This window comes from Mustela nigripes, chromosome 16, assembly GCF_022355385.1.
Source record: "Mustela nigripes isolate SB6536 chromosome 16, MUSNIG.SB6536, whole genome shotgun sequence".
Taxonomy (NCBI): Eukaryota; Metazoa; Chordata; class Mammalia; order Carnivora; family Mustelidae; genus Mustela; species Mustela nigripes.
Window position 1 is genome coordinate 39676285 of NC_081572.1, and position 27294 is coordinate 39703578.

Here is a 27294-nt window from a genome sequence, read left to right on the forward strand (position 1 = left end):
GCTTGCTTCTTCCTCACCACAAAGGCTCAGGGAAGGCCAGAGGGCAGTTCTGGAAACAAGACAGGCAGTTCCCTCCCATGGGCAGTAGAGGCTGGGAAGCCTCCCCACCCCCACCCCAAGCCAATTCCTTGGTTCACAAGAAGGCCAATGCCGGATGAACCCCCCTCATTCTGCTCCTCAGTCCTGTGAGAGCAAAGCCGGGACACGGTAGGCAAAGTGTCAGCCTGCATGGATCATCCCCTCTCCCAGCTCGGAGTGGAAATATCCCCCGATAACCACTGACATCCCTCCTCACCCCAAAACCCCTCAACTGGGGCTTGGCACCTGTGCTGTTTTGGAAGCTCGGCGAGAGGGGAGGCTCACAGCATGGCTCCCTCTTGGCCATTGTGGGTTTTTCTGCTAGGGAATGGGAATGATGGAGCACAGAGACCAGTGTGATCCTCTTCCCATTTCCAACCCCAGGGACAGGTACCCCCAGAGCTTTTCCCAGGTGAACTGTGAGCCCTTTTGCTTCTCTCTGGAGAGGCTGTAGAAGACACCACAAAGGTCAGGGGACTCTGCTTTCCCACCTCAGCGCTTTTACAGTGCAAAAACAGTCTCCAGCCAAGACTGTGTTCTTCAGGGGCCTGGGACCCAGGTGGCCACCTGGCTAGACAGTAGATCCTTCTCATGGGGCCAGACAGTAGATCCTTCTCACAGGCACCCATGAGAACTGACTGTATGCCAGCCCCTAAAGAGGCCACAGATCTGTCAACAGAAACTACCAGTATTTCTAGAATTCCTCAAAAAGACTCTCATCAACTACGGAGACCACCTTGGGAGACAGGCACTCTCAAGAAATCTGTTCTTCATTTCACTTACGGAGACACACACGCAAAAAGACACACACACACACACATACCACACAGAGTCTGCGGACAACGGACTTGGTTACTAACTGCACTTCCCTTTTTGCCTTGGCTGCTAGGAAGCTCAGAACAAATGCAGAACCTACATTTATGCTGCTCTCACCAGGGGCTTAAACTGAGCATCATCTATCTGTTTCCCCTTTCCCATACACTGTCAATAATTAACTCCTCTGTTTTGGTATTAGGTTAGTTTCAAGGAGCTACCTCAAGTGCTGAGTCTAGGAAGACAAAAATAAACGAAAACACGTGTTTCAGTCCAGGCTCTCTGCCCCTCCTACTTTCCCACAGGGACGCTGACGAGGGCAAAACAAGGCGGGCACTCACCCCGCGTGCATGAAGATGTAGGTCAGGTAGCGCCAGGCCTGTGCGCGGAGCTGCGGGTGGTAAACCAGTGAGTTCTTCAGGTATCGCGGATGGGTCACCTGCAGCACAAACTGATCCAGCGACACTCCGTTGTAAAGGAAAAAGGCAACCTGGATGAAAACACAGGATGGCGAGGGTCTGTCACTACACGAAAGGCAGCCTGCCAGCCCCTCTGGCGCTAACACTCAGAATCCCTGCCGGCAGTTGGCCCCTTTCCTCCTCTGAGGACGAGGGACGCCCACATGGCCAGGACCCAGCCTCCCTTTCTACCACCTCTCCCTCCACTTCTCTTTATTTTTTTTTTAAAGATTTTATTTATTTGACAGAGAGCACAAGCTGGTAAAGGCAGAGGGAGAAGCAGTACTTCTGCTTAGCCCAATGTGGGGCTTGGTCCCAGGACCCCAGGATCATGACCTGAGCCAACACAGGCACTTAACTAACTGAGCACCCAGGCGACCCTCTGTTTGATTATTTTGTATTAAATGGTCACAACATGGTCCCATGGGCTCTGCCCACACCTCCTTGGTGCTAGCCAGGAAGGGTTCAGAGGGATTTAAACTAACTGCTGGGGGGCGCCAGGGGGGCTCAGTCGGTTGAGCATCAGACTCTTGGTTTCAGCTCAGGTCATGGTCTCATGACGTGGGATTGGGCCCCACATCAGGCTCTGTGCTCAGCGGGGAGTCTGCCTCAGATTCTCTTTGCTCTCCCTTGCTCTCAAATAAATAAATACTTTCTTAAAAATATTTTATTTATTTATTTGACAGAGAGAGAGAGATAGCCAGAGAGGGAACACAAGCAGGGGGAGTGGGAGAGGGAGAAGCAGGCTTCCCTCTGAGCAGAGAACCCGACATGGGACTCAATCCCAGGACCCCAGGATCCCAGGACTCCTGAGCCAAAGGCAGGTGCTCAATGACTGAGCCACCCAGGAGCCCCAAATAAATAAAATCTTAAAACAAAAAACAAAAAAACCTAATTGCAGTAATAACTTATGTACCCATTTGTGGAAGGAGGAAATTCCACATAAGTAGATTTTTTTAAACTGTGGCAAAAATACTCGTAAGATAAAATTTGCCATCTTCATCAGTTTTAAGCATACAGCGCAGTAGCATTCAATATATTTACACCATTGAGCAACTGTCGCTGCCACCAGCCACAGGAGTCTCCTCATCTTGTGAAACTGAAATTCTGTCTCCATTACACACCAACTCCCCACTCCCCTTTCCCCCAGCCCTGGCAACCACCATTCTCCTTCCTATCTATATGAACTTGACTCCCCTGGGCGCCCCATCTAAGAGGACTCACCCAGTAGCCGTCTTTTCGGGGCTGGCTTACTCCATTTAGCATCACGTCTTCAAGGTCCACTCATGTTACAGCACGTGTCCAAATTCTTCCTTTTTACGGCTGAATAGTATCCCACTGAATTCCATTCCACAGTCTGCCACCCATTTATCCATTCATCCAACATCTGGGTTGCTTCCACATTTTAGCTATTACAAATAATGCTGCCATGGACATACAGTATCTCTCTGTGTCCCTGCTTTTGATTTTTGGGGGTATATACCCAGAAGTGAGGTTGCTGGCTCACATGGTGGTTCTGTGTAATATTCTGAGGAACCTCCACACTGTTTCCAGTAATGGCTGCGCCATTTTGCATTCCCAACCACAGTGTCCCAGGGTTCCCGTCTCTCTGCCTCGTCACCAACACTCCACATGAACTAATTCGGCAGATGACTGAGGCATTCTTGTTTACCCCTAAAAGTGTATTTATTTCTTTTCTAAAATGCACCATTCAGGAGCACCTCAGTGGCTCAGTCACTTAAGCAGCCAACTCTTGATTTCAGCTCCAGTCATGGTCTCAGGGTCGTGAGATCGAGGCCGGCATTGGGCTCTGTGCTCAGTCTGTAGTCAGCTTGGGGCTCTCTCTCTCTCCCCCTCTGCTTCTTCCCCTATTCTCTCTCTCCCAACCAAATCAATAAAATCTTAAAAAATAAAAATAAATCTGAGAAACAAACTGACGGTTTTGGAGGGGAGGGGTGAGGGGGGTGGCTGAGCCTGGTGGTGGGTATTAACGAGGGCACGTATTGCATGGAGCACTGGGTGTGATGCATAAACAATGAATTTTGGAACACTGAGAAAAAAATAAAATTTAATTTAATTTAAATAAATAAATAAAATTAAAATTAAAAAAAATAACATGCATCATTCAGGGGGTCCTGTCTCAGTTGGAAGAACACATGACTCTTGATGTCAAGGCTGTGATTTCGAGCCCCGTGTTAGGTGTAGAGATTACTTAAATAAACTTCTTAAAAAATAATAAAATAGGGGCACCTGGGTGGCTCAGTCATTAAGCATCCACCTTCGCCTCGGGTCATGAATCTGGGGTCCTGGGATGGAGCCCCGCATCGGGCTCCCTGCTCAGTGGAAAGCCTGCTTCTCCCTCTCCCACTCCCCGGCTTGTGTTCCCTCTGTCAAATAAATGCATAAAATCGGAAAAAAAAAAGTAATAAAATAAGATAAAATGCATCGTCCATATCCCTGTGTTCCTCCTCACAGGGTCTGCGTGCTCCTCTAAAGCCGTCTCAGGTATTAATATGGGCTGTGGGAGTGAAGTCTTCTCCAGCAACGCATGGGGTTTTTCACTCCTACAGTCAATAGCCCCAGATTCCTGTTTCTTTAAGACTCAGGTCTGCTGCTACATTTTTCGTTCTCTCCCATATTGCCAGGTTGTCAGCAGGTTATTAACTGGGTTCTTACTTCCTGCTGCTGGCTAGTCGTGAGTCCCTTCTAGTAACTTCCTACTGTGTCCCTTCCAGCCTCTGTTATGGAACCAGAAAACCAAGTTCCTAGAACTGCATGTAAAACAAAAGCGTTGGGCTTTAGTACAAGTACTTGGAAATAGTTATTTCCATATTATCTTCCAGATGGGTGGTTTGAATTTACATGGCTGAAGTTTCTGGAAATTTGAAACCAATCTGGACATTCAATCTGGCCTCTCTGGATGACCTTGGATACGTTATTTGAACTCTCTGGTCCTTGGTCTCCTCATCTGGAAACGGGGATGCCAACGCCTACCCTTCCAGGGTGGTTGTGAGGTCTGAATGGGGTAAAGCACACGGAGAGCCAGCCGGGTGCCCGTCACAAACGCAGCAAATGAAGCTATAATTAGTGTGGGGTTCGGGCCCCCCAGCAGGACTCCCCTGGGTTCTCCGGGGGAACCGCTCTGTCCATCTTTCACAATGCGGGTGGCCTGGCAGCAAATACAGCTCCCGAGGCAGCTCATTATTATTGGTCCTCAAATAGAACTTAATAAATAGACCAACACAGAAAGCATTTGGAGAACGATTCCAAGAATATCTCAGAAAAATCGCATCTTCAACATGGACTCCAGTGAAGCCATAACAACAAACGGAGGCGCGCGGGGATACAGACCAACTAGTCTGATTTAGGAAAAAAGAAGGAGGATGCCACAGGGTTTAAGGATCCGCATTCGGCATCAACTTTACAAGAACATATGCGTTGGGGGGGTGGTAATTAAGCCCATGGCTCTGGAAGAGAAACCTTTGCAGACTACAGCACGCCGTTCAGGACCTGGGGCTGGGGGCCCACAGGGTTCTAGGCTGAACAGCCGGAAGAATTCAGAATTTCTCACATTTGGGCACTGATTCAGAAAGTCCTCTGTTCAGATTCTGCTGCATAAGCAGAAGACGTTTAGAATAACAATAGCTAGAGATGATTCCCTAAGGGGAGAATGTTCTTTCAAAATATGTGAAGCCCACATCTACCTGTTCATAAACAACCCCTCCCATGTGCATTTGTAATGTTTTTGGGTTCCGAAGGCACTGCCAGCCACTCTGGCTTGAGACAGAGGAGTCCTATGGGAGAAGGGCACGTCTGGTTACCCCTACTTTACAGGTGGGAGATGGAGTCCCGGGGGAGCAAAGAACTTGGCCGAGTTACCCACTCAAGGAGGAACTAAAATAACTTGGTTTTTAAGGACTTAGCCTGGCTAACTACCCACAAATCAACAAACTTATTACACAGCCTGTGTTGCCTCGCTTAAGGTAGAGGTGGAAATATGGGGCTTTTGCTGTGGGGAGGCTTGCTTGGTAATAATCTTTGGGATGTCCTTGTGGTCCAAGGGTTGGAGCCACACTTGCAGGCACTATCATGGGGCCTGGCTGGCAAATGACAATGGATCCTCAGCCACTGGGAGAAGATGCCGCCCTCCCCCTGCCAGGGGTCTCCAAGAGCCTCCTGCTCCCCCTCCCGCCCCCCTTCTTCAGGCCAAGGCTGAGCAGCGCCCTTCCCCCCACCCACCTCCCCCATCCAAGTCCTTGCCTCCAGCAATGTGACGGTGATCATGAACCAGGGTGGGGGGCAGCAGGTGTAACTGTCGTAGTACCACTTCCGGTCTATCTCCCGGGGTAGGGTCTCGTAGGCCACGTGGCGGATCAGCCGCTGGGAGAGGTTCAGCCCCTTCTCCTCCAGGAGGGCTTTGCTGCAGAGCCTGCGGTTTCCCTGCAGGATGGCCTGGCGGAAGCTGTTGGACCGCTTGTTGCTCATCTGTGCGGGACACACAGTGGGGCGAAGGGTCAGAATGGGGGTCTCAGCTGAGCCCTGAGCCGCTTCTCTGGCCAGCACATTCCTTGGGGCCTACCAGGCCTCATCCTGCCTTCCCCTGTCTTCTGTAATAGCAAGAAACAGTATTCACTGAGCTCTTCTACAGCCGAGGTGGTTCTAAGCTCTTCCCGTGTGCTGGGCTCACTGGATAGTCTTAACTAGCCTACCTGTTAGACGAGGACTAGGAATAACCCCATTCTACTAAATCAGAGTTTTAAGAATCCACCACATTCAAACCCAGTAAGGCTCCAGAACCTATAGTCATGTGCGCCGTTCCTCCCGTCCATGCACCTATCCGTCAGCATCCATCACAACTTATGGGACAAAGACTAAGTGTCAGCATGTTGCCAGACACAAGTGATGCACTCTCAAGACAAGTAAGCAAGCAGCAATCAGCTCCGTAGCTCAGGGGTTAGAGCACTGGTCTCGCAAGCAGCAATCGTGGTTCCCAGTGCAGGCTGCTGAGGGAGCAAGCAGGCAGAAGCCCAGCAAGGTCCTGTGGTGGTGATCAGGGAGGGCTTCTTGGAGGAGGTGGTAACTGAGTGAGAACGGAAGGACATCCTCCCTTGGGAAGAGGTGAGCAGACCTTGGTTAGATGGGCGAGTTTGTAGAGAGGTCTCTAGAACTAAATCCCAAAGCTGTGCTTGTGGGAGGCCATCACTCCCGAGGGCCTTTTAAGGGGCCTGTAATGCCTGGCAAGCCCAGGAACTGGTTCTAGAACCTTGTCTGTAGACCAGTCCTACCCCCAACAGCCTAAAGCTGCCATGATGAATCCGCACTGGAGTCCTGGATGCCTCACTCTGTGGCCAGCCTAACTCCCAGAGACCAAGTGGCCGGTCCAGCTGCCTTCCAGCCTCCCAGGGCCTCTCTAGCCTCACACCTGTCCTCTACGACCACGCTCTAGACCCTTCTTATGGGGAGACAGAGCTCTCCCAGCCCCAGGGCCACAGGGCTGCCTGGGGAGCTAAGGTGGAGACTATCAACATAATCCTGGGGCTGTGGCCTTAGCAGGGGCATTTGGCTAAACCTAATGACAGAAGCCCAGAGAGGGCTGGCTGGATGAATTAGGCCAGACCAAGGCACAGGGGATGAAGCTGTATCGGGAGGGAGTCGCTGCAGAGGGTCTGTGTTCAGAGCAGGCCGGCTGGAATCAGCCTCTGTCTTCAGTCCCCTTTCTTTTTTCCTCAGTTCTGTAGTCTTTCACCTTCAAAATCTGGCTAAAGGCTCGGCCCCTCCAGTAGGCCTTCCCAGATGAACCCCTTCCATTGATCCCTATTCTCATCCTCTCCATACCTACAAAGCTCAGATCTGGTTCTTGGTGGTGCAGAAGGAGTTCTGGAAACACCAGCAGGCCTTGGGCCTCCATGTTCACTCACTGCAAGCTCAAGACAGGATCACGTTGTCAAAGTTATCTTTTCCCTTTTTTATAAATTTTTTAAAATTTATTTTTAGAGATTTTTAAATTTATTTTTAGAGAGAGAGAGTGCACAGAGAGGAGGGACAAAGGGGGAGAGAGAGAGAGAATCCTAAGCAGGTTCCACGTTCAGGGTGGAGCCCGACACGGGGCTCAAACTCATGACCTGAGATCATGACCTGAGCTGAAATCAGGAGTCAGACACTTAGTTGACTGAGCTGCTCAGGCACCCCTGCCAACCTGTTTGGCAGCCACTCTTACCACCCTCTCTCCCAGTCCTGGAATAAGCAGAGCCTACTCACAACACAGTTCTGGCCACACCCTGAAGACTGACGCCAGGGGCGGGCTTGCCATGAGGACAGGGAAGCAATGTGCACACGGACACCCACCACTCGCCTGCAGCCTGATGTGCCTAGAACTGAGCTGAGTCTCGGGCCTCCTGGGGCTTACAAGGAGAGGCAAATGCTAGTTATTTGGTGCATAACACTATCCTCACATGATACAGATGGGGACTAGGGGGACCTAGCTGGCTCTGTCAGAAGAGCACGCAACTCTTGATCTTGGGGTCGTGAGTTTGAGCCCCACACTGGGCACAGAGATTACTTAAGTAAATAAACTTTAAAAAAAAAAATACAGAACAAAGATAGGGACTAAAGTTTGGAGAAGGTGAGCAACTTTCTCAAGGACCCAAAGAGTCAGGCTTCAATTCCAGATACATCTGATTGCAGAGCCCATGCCAGCCTGAAGGGTACTCTTGTGCCATGAGATAAGGGAGTCTTCTCTTGCAGGTGGATGCACCCATTATAGGCTTTGGTGAAAAAAGCCCAGACCAGATTTCAGACCCCATTCATCTTACTGGCATGCTTCCTGGCACAGTACACAACCTACACACCTGTACATGACAACCTTGGCCACCCAGCTATAATACAATGTGGTCTGTGCTCTAAGAGAGGCCTGGGCAAAGCACTGTGGGGGTTCCGGATAAGGCTGGTTCATTGGGCCTGGGTTGGGTTGAGGAAGGGCTCACAAAGGATGCAGGGGAGTTCACCTGGGGGAAGAGCATTAGAGATAACAAAATCTTTCAAATACTCCATCGTATTTAATCCTCGGGACAACTCTGAAGAGGGATTCCTTTGGCTTCATTTTACAAATGAGAAAACCCTCAGGAGATCTTTCTCTGTGAAAGGCAAAGGTAGAGGGACTGAGGTCTACCTGACTCCAGCCCCTAGGCACTCTGCCTTCCTGAGAGCTTCCCTCCTGGAGGGCCCCTCCTTAGTCCTAGTCTGCAGGATAGCCCACCTCACGCGTATCCAGGCTCTGGCTTGCTGCTCCAGCTTACAACATGAATACAGACATTCTGACAGGAAAAAGCCATTCACTGGTGGAGTTCATACAGGAGACCCCATAGACCCACAGTTAGACAAAAGTATCTCACTGGCCCAGCAAAGCCCTCATTCTGCCCTGAGCCTGAGCCGGGCAGGCCCAGGGCATGCTGGGCTATGGATGAGCTGATGCAGGCTCAAACCTGTGACCTGGTCTTGGGTGGCACTGCTGGGCTCCAAGTCACAGGGCTCACTTCCACTGCCCCTCCTCCCATGAACCCTGACTGTCCCCACTCCCCCACTTAGCTCAGCTCTGTCCCCCTACCTTCCAGGAGGTCTGCTCTCTGGGTCCACTCTGAACAGCAGATTTCTTCACCCCTAAAAGTGCTACAGCTGCTCCCTGAAATCATACTAACCTCTGGGCAAAGGCAGGCTTCCCTCAAGAGGCAATGAGAACCGTTCCAAAGCCTGGACACCCACATCAGAGAGCTCACTTGGCACTTGGCCACCCCCATTACCAGTCTCTTTGAATTCCAGGAGCCTGGGCAACCTCACACAGATCATTTTACTCCTGCTCCTCCACGGGTGACAAGAAAAGGAGTGACTCTCTCTGCTTCGCCACCAGGGAAACCGAGGGGAATCATCTGGCCTTGAATTCATCCTGCTGGATCATTTAGCTTCTACTCATGTCCCATGCATCCCTGGTGGGATGCTTCCTGCTAACCCTACCGAACCCCACCCCAACCCCTCCACAGTGGCCCCCACGACAGCACAGCAGTAACCCCCAGTGAGGAGGAAATCCCTGCTCCAAGACCCTGGACCCCTGGGCAGGATTCACAGGCCTCCTGTCTTCAGCCCCTCCGACCACCCAGGACATCAGCCAGCAGGTCTGAGGAGCTCTTCACCCATGTCCCCAGTGCTCCCAGCATCCACTCCCCAGCTCCCCTCCTTCCCACCTCCTACTCCCAGCCCTCCCTCTCTGGGAAACTGACCCCACCCCCGGCTCCACGGATGGGAACTGATGGGCCTGAGTAAATCAACACATCCCACCAGACCCAAATTAACCCAAGGGGCGGGACTACCATATAGGAGACCCAATCTCTTCCCCAGCATGCTGAGGCCCAAGGTTGTAAGGGCCGGAACAGCTGCAGCCATTTTGCTGCCACATGGGGGAGTCTGGAGGTGTCAGGGGCTTTGGGTACATGTTGACACTGCAGAAGGCAGAACCAAGAGACACAGAGAAACCAGCTCCTCAGTGATGCCCTTTCACCTTCTGAAGCCTGGACATTTTCAACGCTGTGCACCAACAGATCCCTTTAATTCTGTAAAAAGGTCTTCTTAGCCATAACCCCCGAAGAGGCCCCTTCCCAGCGGTGAAGGCCCCAGGGTGCTCACCAGATTGACAAAATCCTGGTAGCAGATCTGCCCATCTGCATGGCTGTCGGCGAGAGCCAGGAGCACCTCCCTTTTGTGCGGGTCGAGCTTGGAGCTGTGGCTCTCCAGGAGGCTCCGGAACTTGCCTGTGCTGATGTAGCCTGTGTTCCCAGGGTCAAACTGAGGGAGAAGCACAGACAGCAGCAGGGTCAGTAGGGCCCTGCAGGTGTCCCATCTCCATCACCACACATTGGCTCCTGTCCCCAGCCCTTCTGCCAACACAGGCCTAGGCCGAGTCTGCGATGTGTCCAAGGCCCCCATGAACCCGCATAGGGCATGGACAACCACTTAAAGACCCAGAAGGCCCTGGAGCCCTTTGAGATCACCCAAGCCAACCACCTTGTGCCTAGATAGGGAAACTGAGCCTCAGAGAGGTTAAGCTCTCTCCTGTCCACCCCAGTCCTAACCCTGGACAAGAGGAAGAGCAGGAAGGAAAAGGCAGAGTGAGGGGAGGAAGATGAGAAACTGCCAAGGTGTGGCCCAGAGGAGCCCAGGGGTGTTGCTGAGGCCCCAAGGCTCAAGGGATCAGGGTCCCAGCCTTGCAAATTTGGCCACGCATGGCTGCTGGCACCTCTCACACCCACACTCTCATGTACCCACAGCCATGCACACGGGCCTGAGTGAGGCTCCCCAGAAACACTGTGCATATCTGAGTCCCTCTGCCCAGGGACCCCTTGCCAACCTCGTCTCCCGGTAAGACTCTGACTCACCCTGTCCAGCAACTATGTACAGTCTTGGGACTCCCCAGGACAGACGCTGCCCTGGCTGCTCCCTGCTGTGCGTCAGGCAGACGCACCAGCCTGCCCAGCCCTCTGATCTCCTACCTGGGGCTCCTCCCTGGGCTGCCGAGTCTCAGGTGCCAGTGGCATGGCGGATCCCAGGATTTAGCAGGAGCCTGGCATGACTGGCATTCTGTAAACCTTTCCTGGGCAGATAGATAGATGATGGGTACTGAGACCAACAGAAGGATACCAATCTTCCAGTGAAAGTACCATCGGTTCAAGCAGAAAAGGATCTCATTCCTCTCTCCCAGAGAAGCTCCCAGACTTCCTGTACCTCTTCTGCAGCCCCTTCTTCCACACAGAGCTCCCCCTAACCCAGGATCTGCCCTGCCGCCAGCACACACCCTGCTAGAAAGCGACGAGAACAATCTCTCGCCAATGTCAGCAGCTGTCCTGTTCACCACGTGCGCCCCCCCCGCCCCACGCGAAGTTGCCAAGCCCACAGACACCTTGGTGGGCGGCTGAGGTTTGAAAAGGCCAACAGACGCCATGGATGTCCTTGTGGCCAGGACAGGGGGGACCCAGATGACCAAGGCCGCATTTCCCCCCTTTGCTAGAGAAGGTCAATGGAGACTATTTTAGGAAGGCTGATTCAGTGTGCAATACCTCTAAGACAACCCAAGAGAAATAGCCAAGAGTCACAAGTCTTGGGCTGTTTAAATTCTTCCCAGAACTCAAGGAGGAAAGCCATCCCCAAAGAGGCTTATTTAAAAACATGTGTCCCCACCCTCCATTCCAAATACCAGGTTCCAGGGATAACACCCATTTGATTCATACCACTGAGTACTTCAGGAAACTCAGCAACTCCCTGCACCATAAAGATCTTTAAGAATAAAAATTTGCTGGGGGCACCTGGGTGGCTCTGTCATTAGCATCTGCCTTCAGCTCAGGTCATGGTCCCCGGATCCTAGGATCGAGCCCCCGCATCGGGCTCCCTTTACAGCGGGGAGCCTGCTTCTCCCTCTCCCACTCCCTGTGCTTGTGTTCCCTTTCTTGCTGTCTCTCTCTGTCAATAAATAAATAAAATCTTAAAAAAAAAAAAAAGGAATAAAAATTTGCTATTTTCATGGGGCCAAACACCTTTCTAAGCACTTTATGTCTGTAATTTCTTTGACCCCCGACAACAACTTCATGAGGCAAGTCCTGTTCCTAGCCCCATATTACAGTTGGGGAAATTGAGGCACAGGGAAAGGAGCACTGAGAGGTTAGGGGACGTGCCTGGAAAGCCGCATTCTGCATCGTGGTGGCTTAGACCTGGGGGGGGGTCACTGACCTTCAGCCTCCAGGGGCTGCTCTGGGGCTCTGGAGTAAAGGTGAAGGATCAAAGAGAGGAGAGGAGGGGGAGGAGGGGGACTCGAGGAGTCTCATGGTCCACACCACAGACTTTGAAAGCAAGACAAGAGCTGCACATGGCAACAGTTCTGACATGCCCTCCCTGCCCAACCTCCCCCTCCGCCCATTGCTCAGATAGGAAAGTGAGGCCTGGATGGGAAAGTGGCAATGACAGCCAGTGAGGGTCCGTTTCTGGTACCTGGGACCCCTTGTACTCCCACAGGCTGACACAGGCCCCCTGACTTACTGGCCTGGCCTCACGTGGCCCCCTGTCCTGAGTGGGCTGAGGTTGGGGGTGAGCATAGGGGGTGGAGAAGCAGTCCGAGTCCTGGGAAAATCCAGTCTTCCCCTATGCCACCCCGCCCTGAGCACTGCGGGGAGGGGGGGGTAGGGGGGGCGGTGATAGGCCCACAGTGTGGAGTCTCTCCTGACCGGGTCTGGGGGAGAAAGCCCCATGGCCTCTCCATCAAGAGCTGGGACACCAACCCCTCCCTGGGGCTGCCTCAGAGGCTCGGGAGGGCAGCAGGGTGGAGGACTGGGATCAGGCAAGGGCCCCTCGCCCTTGTTCCAGCTCCAGACAAAGAACCACCTGCTCCCCTGCTCTCCCTCCCCCACTCCAGGGCTCCCTGCTGTTGTCCAAGTGACAGGGGCTGCCCTGTGGCTCCAGGAGCCGCCCCCTCCCCCCCCACCAGACCTGCACATTACAGGCTCCAGACTATGCAGAATGAGCTGGAAACAGGCCGAGTCTCCCTTCTCTGCCAAAACTCTACCTTTCGTGCCAGAGCCAGACAGGCCAGACAATGGGGGTCATCACTACCCTAATAATGAGGCCTTGGGGATAACAGAGGGTGCCTAGTGGGGAGGGAGAGGCAGGAAAGGGGCTGGCTTCGCATAGGACGCCTTCTACACCCCTCTCAGAGCCCACCACCTGGGAAGAAGAGGGCCAGAGCAGAGGCAGACCATGGGCACGGTGGTGGGGGTGGCAGAGGGAGGGAGACCCAGGGAGAGAGAATCAGAGAGAGAGAACTTGAGCAGAAGATGGACAGAGGTAGGTCCCTTGCCCCAGAAGAAAACTGAGGGCTTCTAAAGGAGGTTGCATGGAGCAAGGCAAAACCCCACTCTTGTTTCAGCCACTAACTAGTTCGTATAATTTAGAGTAACCGTCTTAAGCCGTAATCGCCTCCTCTATCAGGCATGCCCAGCGTCCCCTCAGGTTGCAGCGGGATCAAGCAAATGCGGGGCCACAGCTCTCAGGGCTGAGGGCGAAGGGCGGCAGGGACTCAGTGTCTGGCTCCTCTCGCCTCATGCAAAGCGAAGCAGGGAGCATCCCTGACGCAGGGGCTTGGCTGGCCCTCCTGGACACACATCCAGCCTTTGGGACTCCTTCAAGGCCGGCTATGGGGGTGGGGGAGAATAAGATCCGTGGTTTGGAGCTTTTGGGAAAAGAAACCCTACAAATGCAATTTTCCTCGTTAATAATGTGTGGAAGGCCCCCAAGGCCCCCCTGCCACGTGCCCCATGCCCTGGATTCATCCAGTTTCAGCAGTGGTCGCTCTCAGGATGAGGTCTGGGCTGGGCGGGTTCCAGGCAGCCTGATGGGGGCTGGGGGGGGGGGAGCGGGCTGTGAAAGGGCCGCAGGCAGGGGCCCAGTGGGGAGCCGGGAGTCGGGAGCATCCTCCCAGCTGCCTCCTGAATAGGGCCCAGCACCATGGAGGGAGGGGGCAGGCCAAGTGCACATTCAGCTGGAGCTGAGGAGGCTGGCAGCAGGGGGAGGAGAGAGGCACAGAGTGAGGGCTGACCCTCCCTGGGCTCCCGCCCACCTGCCTCCACCATAAAAAGAGCTGCCAGAGGCTCCTCAGGGACCTTTAATCCCAGCACCGTCCAGCCCTCTGGCCCCTTAATCCTCCAGGTCGCCAGTTTTCCCCAGCCTGGGGCCCCACACTCACCCTGTCACATAACCCACCTCCAGACCTGGACCCCCTTTCCTGGTGCACTCATGGCTTAGACTGCGGAAAGAACCCGGCACCTTCCATACTGCTGCCACCTAGGGATGCTTCCCTCCTTTGGGGCAAGGACGAGGGGCAGGGTTTCCAAAAGAACCCGGACCCCAGCTGCTGGGCCATCGTGGGCAGATCATCAGCCACACTGCCTCAGTTTCTCTTCTAATCACAAGGTAGGCCCTCTCCCTTCTCAGGATGATGTAAAGGGGTCCATCCCTGTCCCTGCACACATAAGCACACATAGGCAAAGGGAGGCTGGGGAAAGAAATCCACAACCCAGGGGCGCTTGGGTGTCTCAGTCAGTTAAACGTCTGCCTTAGGCTCAGGTCATAATTCCAGTGTCCTGGGATCAAGCCCCATGTTGGGCTCCCTGCTCGGTAGGGAGCCTGCTTCTCCTTCTCCCTCTGCTTGCCACTCCCCCTGCTTGTGTGCATGCTCCATCTCAAACAAATAAAGTGTTTGTTTTTTTTAAAGAAAAAGAAAAGAAATCCACAACCCATACAACCTATGGGGGGCTGCCAATCTTCTCTCCTTGGTCAAAGGGCTAATGGGACATTTGGGATCAGGATAAAGTGATGCACATCAGGGGTGAGGTCTGTGCCCTTAGAGGGTTCCGGTGTCAGCGGGGAGACGGGCAGCAGACCAGGGAATCAGAATTTGTGGTCCAGGAGAGCTGAAAAGAATCTCTGTGGTTCTCAAACTGTTCTGTAGAGTTTTAGGGGCTCTGACACCCTGAGAGGATGGGAGGGTATTGCTGAGGAGGCCCCACTGGGGAGCTGTTCCACAAACTGGCCTTCTGCAGAGCACTCAGTTGAACGACATGACAAAAACTACCTAAGCAGAATGGCCTCTTGGTCTCAGACATTACCTCACTGAAACCCCTGCTCATGTCCTGGTTTGCTGGAGACCTATTGCCTGAGCATGATGATTATGAGAGCCCTTCCCCCCTCAAAAATGGTTAGCCTTCACAACAAAACTCTGAGGTAGACACTATTATGAGCTCCATTTTCGGGGGGAGGGGTACAAGGCATGGAGAGCTGACTTGGCCACGTCTGAACAGCCAGCAATTGGTGCAGACGGATTCCCATCCAGGCAGACAGGCCCAGGGCCTGCCCTCTCCTATCATTAGGATCATGTGGCTAAACATGATTTGAGAGACTGGCTAAACATGGTTTGAAGGACCATCCAATCTGGTCCTTCGTTTACTTAACAAATATTTACTAAGGATCAGCCACAGGCCAGGCATTGCACCTTATTTTCTGGACGGGGAAACAGGTGCAGAGAGCAAAAGAAACTAGCCCACGGTTAGGACGCAAGTTAGTGGTCAAGATGGGAATGGTTCTAGGTTCCTCCATGGGAACATGCCCCAGTATTGCCCTTCCTTGTCTTTCTTTGTCCTGCCTGTGTATGAAATACGGCCCCTGGCTCAGAGTTTCCCCATGTGTGTTTTGTGGAACACAAGCCCCAAGATGGTGTCTAAAATAAGGTTTCCAAGGTCCCATAAGTTTGGGAAACCCTTTTGCAAGAGTCTGATGCATAAAACCATAGGAAGCGTGCTACGAATTCTCACGGTGAAGAGACATGTCTGATTTTGTCCAGCCCAACATTTCCCAAACTTAATGGGCCTCTGAGCAGCATACTTTCTACAGCAACACACTGTCAAACACTCTTTGGGAAAGATGCATGAACCCATAGAGTCATTTCCGCCTTTTGTGGAACCCGGACCCTCTGTCCATGGTTCTAAACCAGCCTTTTCCCTCCATTGTCTGAGTGGCAAAGACCCTCAAGTCCAACTGATACTTTGTCTGGAGGCCTCCCACAGTTAGAAAACTGCCTGACCCCAGCTGCAGCCCAAGAGTTGAGGGGGATGCTTCTCCATAGAGACTGAAAAATCAGGGACTGGCCTCAGGGAAGGTTGGGCTGAGCTCACAGAGAACAGCCCCGCAGGAGCCAGGAATCTGCCTGCTCAGCACCCAGGACAGCGCCACCACTTCTCCCCAATCCCCCAGCCCCCACCTCCCCACCACCTCCGGTCACCGCCGCCAGCCAGGGAGCCAGGCCAAGCTTCAGAGTTTACCCAGTAGCAGTGAAGCATATGAAAAAGAAGAAAGGAACACACTTATTTTACATCAATTATGTATGTGTGAATTGGACAAACTGCATTTCCAGGACAATCGCCCGTCTGATCCTTGTTCCCAGCACTCGATTTCTCTTCTAGCTCCCATGACCGTGCTCTCCCTCTCCTTGATGGAGAGAGGCCCAGGATCTCAGTGAAGAAGGTGGGGACCTTCAAGGACCCCCGTAGGCAGTACCTGGAATGCCACTGTGGTGGAGAACTGCCCAGTCCAGAAGATCGGACCTGGGATCTAAGGAAGGCTCCCATCCCTGGCCCCAGTGTCCTCTTTCTGTCCTCCCAAGACAGAAGGAGCCCTGGGAACTGACCACATGGCATGCATGGGGGGCGGGGGCGCGGGCCAAGCACAGGCAGCTGCCCCTCCCCACTCTGGGGATGGTTACCCCGCCTCATCTGCTGGGTCCTTGCATCATTACCCAGCTTCTGAACAGAGATGAATTAACGAGGCTACCCAGCAGCTTATGGCTCAGCAAAGCTGTCCCCACCCAAAAGCCAGAGCCCACCAGGGAGCTCTGGCCCATTATGGATATTTACTGCCCCATAAATTAGGTCCAGGCCTGCAGCTGCTGAGGTCAGGAGGTAAGGTTATGGGAGTAGCAGCTTTCTCTTCCAGCACTCCTTCCTTGCAAATAAGGATGCTAATTCTTCCCATAGAGAAAACAATCTCTCACCAGTCCCCTGACTTCTCCCCTTGATTCTGAGACACAGATTTTATTATGTTATTGTATGTTGTTTATTGTATGTTGTTTATGTATGTATGTTTATTATGTTATTGTATTATGTTATTATATCTTATTATGTTAATTCTCACACACCGACCCTAGAGTGAGTGTGATTGGTCTCATGTATCAGATATGGAAACTGAGGTACACAAAGTTAAGCAACTTGCCCAGAGGCTCTCCCAAGTGAGTGGAGCAGGGCACCATCTGGCCTGCTCAAGCTGGGGCTGGAATGGATTTTCAGACCTCAAGCCTCCCTGGGAAGAAGAGAGAGCAGTTCCTAAAAACCAGGTTCTGACCCTCCTGTCCTTGGGTCTCCCCACATGGAGGCACGAGGGAGCCTTGGGCTCCCCTGTGATAGGGCCAGCCCAGGCCTCTGACAGCTGGAGAAGCTTCCGGGGTTGTAGGATTCCCAGCTGTAGTATTTCTATTCTTTGGGCTCCCATGGAATTGGTCTGGGGGGAGGCAGCTCGTCCCTCTCAGGAGGCTTCTCCCACCTGAGCATCCCTCCTCCCCATTAAGTCAAATAGCTGAAGCCAGCTCTGAGGTCGGCAGGCTGGTTAGGGAGCCAGAACACCCTTCCCTCAGCAGAGAAGCGGGCATCCTGGCTTGAGTCCAGGCTGAGTGGCTGGATAACGGGCATATTTCCAGAAACCACCCAACTCTCTCAACACCTGGGCTGGAGAGGAAGAACTCCCAGACTCCCCAACCCCATGCAGGAAGCTGGGGTTAGGTGGGCAGTGAGGAGTGGGGGCCAGCTCTTTCCTCCGGGCTTTGTCTCTTTCCACCCTGAGAGCCTCTTAGAAGACCCTGCTGCTCCTTTCCCAGAGCCCCCCAAAGAAGACCTTGGAGACTCTAGAGGGCCGCTGGGGGCTATGACTCAGAGGCAGGTCCCTTGGGTCCCCAAGAGGAGACGAACTGCCCGCTGACTCATCCAGGCACAACCATCACAGTGCCTGGGGACTAAAGCTGAGTCATAGCCACAAAGGCAGGCATCCAGGCCCTGGAGGGATGGGGGGAGACAGGTAGGGAGGGGTGGGACTGGGTGCAAGCAGAGGGCAGGGGGTTGACACCTGCTCCATCCCCCTCCCTTTAGCCTATACCCATTTCCTCCTGCTGCTTCTTCTGGAAACCACAGAAGGGTCCCTTGTTCCCCAGAGATGATCGGGCTAAGAGATCCAGGGAGGAGGGGAGTGGGAGCTGGCCAGGTAGGATAAACGGTCATCAGACACTTTAGCCTCCTGGGACCTTCCTCCCTGTTCCAGAAGCCACCCGAGGCCATGTGGACAAAATTATACAGTCCCTCCACAGAAGGCCCTCATTTGCTTCGTGTCTCTGGGCAAGCCCTGCCCCCTGGGGCCTTAGCTTCCTCCTCTGTAAAGAGGGAATAGCACCACTCATCTCACAGGGCTGCTGAAAGATCAAAATGAGATGAGGACCTACGTGCATGCAGTAGGTACTCAACAGTTGCTCCCTGAAAGAAATATTTGCCAACTCAAACCTGTGATTTGCCTCAGAAAAGCTGGTGGGACAGAGCTGGTGGCTACCCCTAACTGTTCACAACTCAAGATATACATGGGCTCATTTCTGTAACACAGAAGAGTGCCCTATGCTCACGGGAGGCCACCAGGAACTGCCAAATGGGGCACCAGGAGGAGGAGCCTGGCTCTGGGCTCCTGATGGCCGGACCCTTCACCCTCAGCCATGCAGGCATCCAGCCAGTGAGCCAAGGGGACACCTGGGCGCCACTCGCATCCCAGGTAGCCTTTGTCCCAACGCTTCCCTTCTCTCCCTACAGAAATTTCGGGAAGCATGTGGAAGAAGCCAGCTCGACAGGGTACAAGGAACCCTAGACTGGAGATCTGGACACTGATTTGCCACCTAGAACTATTACGAGTCTGAGGTTCTTTTGAAGACAGCATCCATTCTCTTAAATTCCAGGAGCAGGACAAGACGGCCATGTTTACTGGGTGCTCTCCAAACACCATGGCTGGTGCTACACACATGCCATCCCCCAGGCCTCACAACAACCCCGAGGGGAAGGAGGTACTCTGGGCAGCTCATAAATGAGGCAACAGGGGCCTGGGGAGGTCACCTGGCTTGCCTGCTGCCACACAGCTGGGAGCAGAACTGGGACCTGAGCCAGGGGTGTGCCCTCCCCACTGCCCTAGTCACTCAGGACGCCAAGTAAGCAAATGGAAGGCTGCAAGGCCTGGTGGCGGGAACACAGGTCAGAGGGAAACAGAACTGGGCTCTAGTCCCAGCTCTGCTATGACTGCACCGAGTGACCTCAGAAGGCCGCTGGCCTTTGCTTCCCCGTTTGCAAGATGAGCAGATTGGACTGGAGGCTTCCACCAGCCTTCTCCTAACCTAGGGTCTTCGAGGTGGGAGCAGCCCCAGAGGGGCGAGCATGAGGGAGGTGGCCCCACGGTCAGGGCCTGCATGCAGAAAAGACGTTGGAACCCCAGACAACACACACGGGGCTGTCGTCTGACGTGCCTTCTGCTTGAACACGTGTGTGCCCATTATGGGGCAAGCGGCATATGATCTCGGCTCCCCTGGCCCAGTGCTCAACTGCCATCCATAGTGGTCAGGGATAAAAGGGTTAATTCAGCATGACTGCCAAGGTCACTGGGGCAGGAGCAGGATAGGAAAGCTGGCTTTGTGGTGGAGGGACATCCACAGCCCACAGGCCCTGGAGGGCAGAGCTAGAGGGCAGAGCCTGAGCAAGGGCTCCAGTCAAACCTGTGGCTTTGTCCTTCTCTGGGAACCTCTTTCTGCTGGCTAATCATGTGTTCCAGGGGGCCCGCTGTCAATGCCCTGTCTCCCAGGCAGGTGTTTTCTCTGTGGCCCCTCACTAATCCATTCAATGGCCCCGTGTGAGCCTCTTTTCAGCTCCCAGAACTTAAGCCAGCTTGCTGGAGAACTGCAAATGAGGTAGGTTTCGGGGTCAGGTCGAGGGAAAACCTCGGCTGGAGAGAAGGGGGCCGAGCAGGGGAGACACTTGGGGGGAAAGCCAGCAGGAAAACCCTCTGGTTTCGGAAGTGGCTCTCTTTCCGGGAGCCTGCCCTGGGAAGGAGCTGGTTTAGAGAGGCCGCTGCTTTCCCGGGGGGGCCTGGATCTCAAAAGCTGCCCTGTGCGTCTTCCAGCAAATTCTGATTCCCAGTTAAGAGGCTGTCGAATGTCCACTGGTATCTGACACTGGAAAGAGTCTCTACTTCCACTTAATTCCTACCATTGTTCCTAGAGTTCTAGAGCACTGTCCTTGTTTGACCAACAAGGAAATTAAGGCTCAGAGCGCTAATGCCACTTGGCCCCAGTCACAAAGGCAGTCAGGCTTGGAGCCAGGTCCATCTGACTCCAAATCCAGGGTTCAGTACCCAGCAGGCCCTCTCAGTTGCTCTACGTCCTGGCTGTAGCACGTTTATAATTTCAGAGGTGGGACAGTCAAAATTTGTCTGCTCTGCTGGGAGATTAGCAAAGTTGGGGCTGTTATGGGGGGCCCTGAGAAATGCATACTCCCAGTGGGAGGGAGATAAAAAAAAAACAAATTAGTTCTAATCCTTTCTTTTCCTTCTCCCTCACCTGAGCTCGAAAGCAACTGGGCTTTGTTAAGAGAACTCTGCTCCAAACACTTTTGCTTATTAAACATTGGCAGATCTTGAAGGTATTTTAAGGGTGAACCTGGAAATGGCTTTCCCACCCTGGAAGCCCTTGATGGGTTAAGCGCTTAACCTAGATCTTGACCTTGGATCCCTGCTGGCCCCTCCCTGAAGTTCGGGAAGGGACTGAGACTATCAAAACATAGCCAGAAAAAGAGGATCCTATGGAACTTCATAAAGCAAGGACTGAAGGGCACATTGTGCGAAATTACAAACATCAGTGTGATAGATGAGACATAAAGAATAAACTGACCCACCCAAAAAAATTTTTTACCAAGTGTTAAATTAATAAGTGCTGGCACCACTAGGGCGCCAGGGTGGCTCAGTGGGTTAAAGCCTCTGCCTTCGGCTCAGGTCCTGATCCCAGGGTCCTGGGATGGAGCCCCTCATCGGGCTCTCTGCTCAACAGGGAGCCTGCTTCTCCATCTCTCTCTGTCTGCCTCTCTGCCTACTTGTGATCTCTGTCTGTCAAATAAATAAATAAAATCTTTTAAAAATATTTAAAAAAAGTAAGTGCTGGCATAACTGGATTGGAACAAGGTCTGGTTGGAGTAAAGGGTTAGATGATTTCTTTAGCCACAGAAAATGCAGTAAGAAATAGAAGTGCAAAAAAAAAAGAAATAGAAGTGCATATTTATAAGATCTAAAGAGGGATGCAGACTGGGGCGCCTGGCTGGCTCCGTTGGAAGAGAATGTGACTCTTGGTCTCAGGGTTGTGAGTTTGAGCCCCATGTGGGGTGTAGAAATTGCTTACATGAATCAATAAACTCTAAACAAAATAAAGAGGGATGAAAACTGTCTCAGATCCAAAGCAACAGGAGGAATCACGACGGAAAAGCTCAACAGATTCAACTACGGAAAAATCAGACATTTTGTACCAGGATAGTACACTTTGACAACAGATTCGTATTTGGGTAACTCTAAAATCTAATACGGGGCGCCTGGGTGGTTCAGTTGGTTAAACGTTTGCCTTGGGCTCAGGTCATGATCTCAGGGTGCTGGGATAGAGCCTCGTGTCGGGCTCCCTGCTCAGGGGGAGCCTGCTTCTCCCTCTGCCGCTCCCCCTGCTTGTTGTGCTCACTTACTCTCTCTCTCTCTCCCTGTCAAATAAATAAATAAATAATCTTTTTAAAAATGATCAAATAAAATCTATTATTTAGGAAAACCATTCAGATCCCAAGCTCATGAAAAGATAATCCCTTCAAGCAGATGTGGAAATAGGAAACAAAATGTATAATGGACCATCTGGGGGTTGAAGTGATGACCTCCAGGTTTCCTGCCTACAGTAAGTCCCGGGAACCACGGGGATGAAGTCTGAGGCGGGGTAAGGAGGGCTGCCACGCTACTCTCCTGCTTGAGCAGGCCAGCCTAATTCCCAGAATATTGGGTGGGGAGCCTCCAAGGGACTGGGGTCACCTGTTTTCACTTCCAACTCCCACAAAAGGCATCCTGACCATTTAGTTGAGGGGTGACCATACAGGACCAACAGGCCAAGGTCATGACTTCTAGTTCTTGGGCTTTAATTAGCTTCCTACTATGTCAAAGCTACTCCATGTGCTGAAGAACCAGACAGCACAGAGGGAAACGGTGCAATACCTTCTCTAAATCCTGGGGGAGAAGTCCCAGCAGATCCCAGTTGGAAACTGGATAATCACTGGGGTTCCCTTGACCGAGGAAGGAAAAGAGGACCTACTGGGGCCAGCTTCTCATCCCATCGACCTCTGGAAGGTGAACACATCAGCTCACAGGGACTCCAACAGGTGTCATGAACCCCATCCCACTGACCACAGTTGGACTGGTCAGGGCTATTTCTGGATAAGGTGGTTGAGGGGACTGCCTCAACCTCCAGTCGAATGTTCTTTCCTAAGTGCCCCAAGGTCCCCAATCCTCAAGTCCTACCGTTAAGTAGGCCCATGGGAAGAGGCAAGGGGAAAACCCTTCCTAATTCTGAACACCCTTGCCTGTGAACTTGCATACACCTTTGTGAAGCTTCATAGCTACTCTCCAGTTAGTGCCTCTGGGGAATGGTCCCGGGGACAGCTTCACAATGTAGGGGCAAGGAACACAGAGGGACTGGATCTCTGCCAGAGGTCAAGCCCTGCTCAGGAGCAGCTCTCCTTAAACACAAATCACCCATAGGAAGGAAAGTGCCAGAAATAGGCTTCTCCTTCTTCTTCTTCTTTTTTTTTTTTTTTTAAGATTTATTATTTTAGATGGAGAGCGACATGCGGAATCCTTGCTGAGTGCCGAGTCAGACGTGGGGCTTGATCCCATGCCCCCTGAGATCATGCCCTCAGCCCAAACCTAGAATAAGGCACATATGCAACGGCGCCCCTTAGGTGCCCCCAGAAATGGACTTCTAACACCACATGATGGGCGGGGAATAGACAGACATAAGGCAGAACTTACTGTGAAAGACAATGGTTTGCCCAGAGTATGTTGTGAGTTTCTTTCCTAGAATTAATTTTGTGTCTAGCACAGTTTCCCGCCGGGCCTTCCCGGAACCAGGGGGATGCTCCCTGTGACACGAAGGACCTCCCTTTGGTGGAGGAAAGTGGACTTCACAGACCACCTGCGAATATTAGTTGCTACACGTTCTCTCCACACACTCTCTCCTCTCTCTGCTCCAAATTCTTCCTACTAAAATTTTCCTCCATTCACCCAAATAGCTCCTTTTAAAATGTAAACATACACAGAAAATTAATCAAATGAGAAAGACAGACACAGAGGGAAAAAGAAAGATACACTTTGTTCTAGGTCCTGCTTCTAAATCTGGCGGGAGGTGTGAAGGGCTGGCAGCCTGCTGGTCCTGGTGTCGGTGGCAGCAGGCGGCCCCTCCTGCCTCAAGGCTGCAGGCCAGCAGCTGCTGCGCTCCCGGGAACTGGAGGCAGAGTGGGTGGCGAGTGGGAGCGGAGGGAGCGCTGCGCTGCCCCGCTGGGGTGGGAGCCGGGAGCCTGTGGATGTTCCCCAAACCACAGCCAGGCCTCATGCTAACGTGGTTGACATCGGCAAGCAGCTCCCCAATCCTCCCCACCCCCTCCTGCCATGACTTTCCAGCTGTAATTCTGGGTCTCAGTCCCACTCGAGTCCCTGCATTTGGGGGGGTTCTTGGAATCGAACTGGTCTGTCGCCAAAGCTGTCATTTCTGCCAACAGCTCACCCCATCCTGATTTTCCCTTTTGCCGTCCAGGTTCAGCATCTCAAAGTTGTCTGTGCCTTTCGCCCATCCACACGGGTCCAGGGAGATCTTCCAGTTTGCCCATCGCCACAGCCCTCTTCCTTCCCACTCTTGTCGTCCTCCACGTCCATTCACTGCAGCAGGTCCCGGTCTCATTCCTGCAATCCACCCTACCTCCATCCCACTGGCACACAGGACCTTTCCAAAGCATTGCTTGGATCCCTGTTGAAAAGACTTTCAAAGGCTTTCCCTTCCTACAGCAGGATACGGTCTGGCCCAAGCTACTTTGTCAGCTTCATCTCCCCGCCCAACCCAACAGGTTCCCTCTGGCCCAAGCAGCCTGGGCACTTAAAGTTGCCCAAAGTTCACAGAGCGATCATGCCTACTGCAGGACCACCGCATTCACTACTCCCCTCCCCACGCTGGGCCATCCCTTGCCTCCTCTCCCCTGCTAGAGGAATGGAGAGAGAGGGGGGAATACACAAAAACTCTCAGGCAGGAAGCGACGAAGAACCTGTTTCCTTGCTGAAGGTCAAATGTCCATCAACAGATTCCAAAGTTGGTATTCCCACCTCCACTCCCCACACCTAGACGCTAGGAGTTGCAAACAATAACATGCATCTCCCATAACTCTCTCATCCCTGCCGCAAAGTTAGAGTCAGCCTGCAAAAGAGCCCATACTGTGAGTCACCCTCCAAGGACAGCACGGAGTAGACTTCAGTAGTGGCCACGGATCTTTGAACGTGGAGGTAAAAATGGAGAGGGAGAGTAACTTAAGCCCTTCCCCCACATCCCCAGTCCGGGCTGCAACACACCCCCCTGCCTGCGTATAGGGAATATCCCAGACTTTCGATATGCATTGTGCAATTTCTGCATGTTATAAACCCAGCTCTGGTGAGGCAGAGTTGGGAGGAGGAGGGATCGAAGGATCTCTCAGGGGAGCCCACCGCCTACTCCTGAAACCTGGAGAGCAGTGGAGAGCACTGTCGATCACTCTTAGAGATGCACTAAGCCACGCCCCCACCACACGTCACCGTCTCAGGAGTGCAGAGCTAGGGAAGCCCACGCAAGCAGGGAGACTGATTGAGGGGAGGGGTGGAAGGAAGTGGGGGGATTTAACCGCTCACATACCTGATCAAACAGGACTTTCCAGTGCTGGTAGAGAGGGAGGCCATGCAGAAGAGGAAGAGGAGAGAGAGAAAGAAACACACACTTATCACCACGGACTCTCTAGCCCCCTGATATTCCTGACATAGCTTCCCAGCTGCTGCCCAGACTCAGGAACCCGCCGCAGGACACCAGTGGAACCTGGGAAGAGCTCCCCAAATCAGTCTGCACTAAGCAAAGTGAAGGAACTCAGGTTGGGGAGGGGGAGATATCCCTCTCTTGGAGACCAGCAGGCAGGAGGAGGGATAAGCTAAGCGGAACAAGGGTGATTCTCAGCAATTACTAAATAAAGGCATCCAAATCTATCCAAGGGCCTCTAATAACTTCTGCCTAAAGCTCGTGTCCACGTCTACTCCCACACCTGGGAACCCACCCTGCTGCAACAGTCTAGACCTGCTGGGGGCCAGAGACCCTCTACTCAGGAAAACTCAGCCCTGAATGAACACTAAACCTTTGCCTGCAGTTTGGGAGGAGGGGTCTCCGAAATGCACTGAAATCTAAACAGTCTCTCCGAGGCTGAATCTAAGTGCTGAGTGCACAAGCCTGGTGAGTACAGAGCTTCGGAGCCAGAAGCAGGTGAGAGGTTTAACCAAGGGGGCCAGCGGGGAGGCAAGAGGTTAAGCGCCCCTGGGGTACATTCACTGGTAGGTTAAGGGTCCTGGCTTCTCCATTTCCCTAGCCTGAGAGAGGGCTAGGGCAGAGCAGAGTGTCTCTCCAGTTTTTCACCTCTATATGCAGGTTAACCTCAGGAGGGAGTAGCTTAAGCAATCCCAGTTCCCAGGACTCCCCAGTGCCCGCTCCGACGATGGCTCCCCGGACCAAAGGGAAGGAGACTCCAGCAGCAGATGGCAGGGAAGCCCTCTGGGGCAGCCCCTCCCCATCCTCGCCCGGGGGACCATCGCTGGCATCGACACGGTCTGGGACTCCTAGGCTCTCTTCTGGAAGCAACACCGCTCCCAGCGCTCTTCCCCTCCCTCCTCCGGCCCGGTTCAGGGACCGGGCCGGCTTGAATTTCAATCAGTGTCGCGACAGGGCAGGTGCAGGGAGGGAGCTAATCCGGAAGCGAAGGAGTGGGTCGCCAGACCGGTCAGCGCTGCCGGGTTCCGGGGACTCTGCGGCGCCCGCTCCTTCCCCGGGCTCAGAGAGCCCGCAGGTCGCGAGTGGGAGGGAATGGGGAGTCACTGCTGTGACGCGGCCGCCTCTGCGGGAAAACGCCGTGTCCCGGGCACTGCACCAGCCGCGGAGTGGGGGCTCCCGCGGCCGACCAGTCCCCAGCGCAGCGGCTGGGCTGCGTCCCGCAGGGAAGCCGCGGAGCCCGAGCGGGGGGTGGCGCGCGCGCGTTTGGGGGAGACGGGTCCCTCCGCCCCCTCCCGCCCGCGGGGACCCGGCCAATCCGGGGCGCTCCCGCGTCACCTTGAAACCTCTAAGTTGCCCCGCGGGGGCGAGACGGGGGCAGCTCCCCCTTAAAGCCCCCCAGAAAGTTTGCCCGGGCGGGGGAGGGGGCACTCACGTCCTCCGGCGCCGCGGGCGGCCGCTCCTCGGCCTCGGGTTCCAGCTCCTCGATGCGCTCCGCCTCGGCGCAGGCGGCCACTGCGGGGCCCGGGCTGGGGTGCTCGCCCATGTCGACGCGGGGTCCAGGGCCAGCGGGCGGCTGCGGGGCTCGTCCCGGGGCGCCGGGCTAACTTTGCGCCGCGCCGGCCGCGCAGCTCCAGGGGCTCTGTGCGCGCCGCGCCGCCTCCGCGCCGGCCCCGCCGCCCGCGCCCGCCCCCATGGCCCCGGCCCCCGCGCCGCCGCTTCGCTACCCCGGGACGCCCGGGCCCTTGCCGCCAAACTTCTCCGCGCTTGCGGCCCCGCCGGCCTCCGCCTGCGCCCCAGCCCCCACGCCCGGCTCCGAGGCGAGGGCGCCCTTGGGCCAGCCCCGGCCCCGCAGCTCCCCGCGCTCCCTTCCCGCTTCCCGCGGCCCCCGCTCTGCGCCGGAGTCTCCTCCTCCCCGCGGACTCCTCGGGGGCGGCGCGCGGGCGGGGGCGGGGCTGCTCCCGGGGACCGCCGTCCCCCGCCCCCGGGCGCCACCACCAGAGCCAAATCGGTCAGAGCGGCGCGGCCCCGGGAGGGGAGGGGGCAGAGCTGCGGCTGGGTTGGTGGGTAAGTGGCCGCACCGCCCCGGGCGGGGGGTTGCGGAGGGGAGTGCTGCGCTGTCGGTGGCCCTATTACGGCCAGCCTCCAGCCTCCACCCCGGGACCGCGTTGGCCTCGGGGTCGG

At 54.1% G+C, this 27294-nt stretch overlaps 1 protein-coding gene across 3 annotated transcripts in view; it reads right to left on the reverse strand.

Moving 5' to 3' along the window:
- The window catches only part of RHBDL3 (rhomboid like 3), a 50080-nt gene extending 23297 nt beyond the window's left edge, over positions 1–26783 (reverse strand). The window contains exons 1-5 of one of the 3 annotated variants that reach the window (XM_059380457.1): positions 26546–26783; positions 25000–25023; positions 10023–10181; positions 5610–5834; positions 1233–1381 (exon numbers count right to left, since the gene is read on the reverse strand). In XM_059380457.1, coding sequence (XP_059236440.1) covers positions 1233–1381; positions 5610–5834; positions 10023–10181; positions 25000–25023; positions 26546–26656 — 668 coding nt within the window. In that variant the 5' untranslated portion in view covers positions 26657–26783. The remainder of the gene's footprint in view (positions 1–1232; positions 1382–5609; positions 5835–10022; positions 10182–24999; positions 25024–26545) is intronic. The other 2 variants (XM_059380458.1, XM_059380459.1) reach the window with 2 other exon arrangements.
- Between the last annotated feature and the right edge of the window lie 511 nt (positions 26784–27294).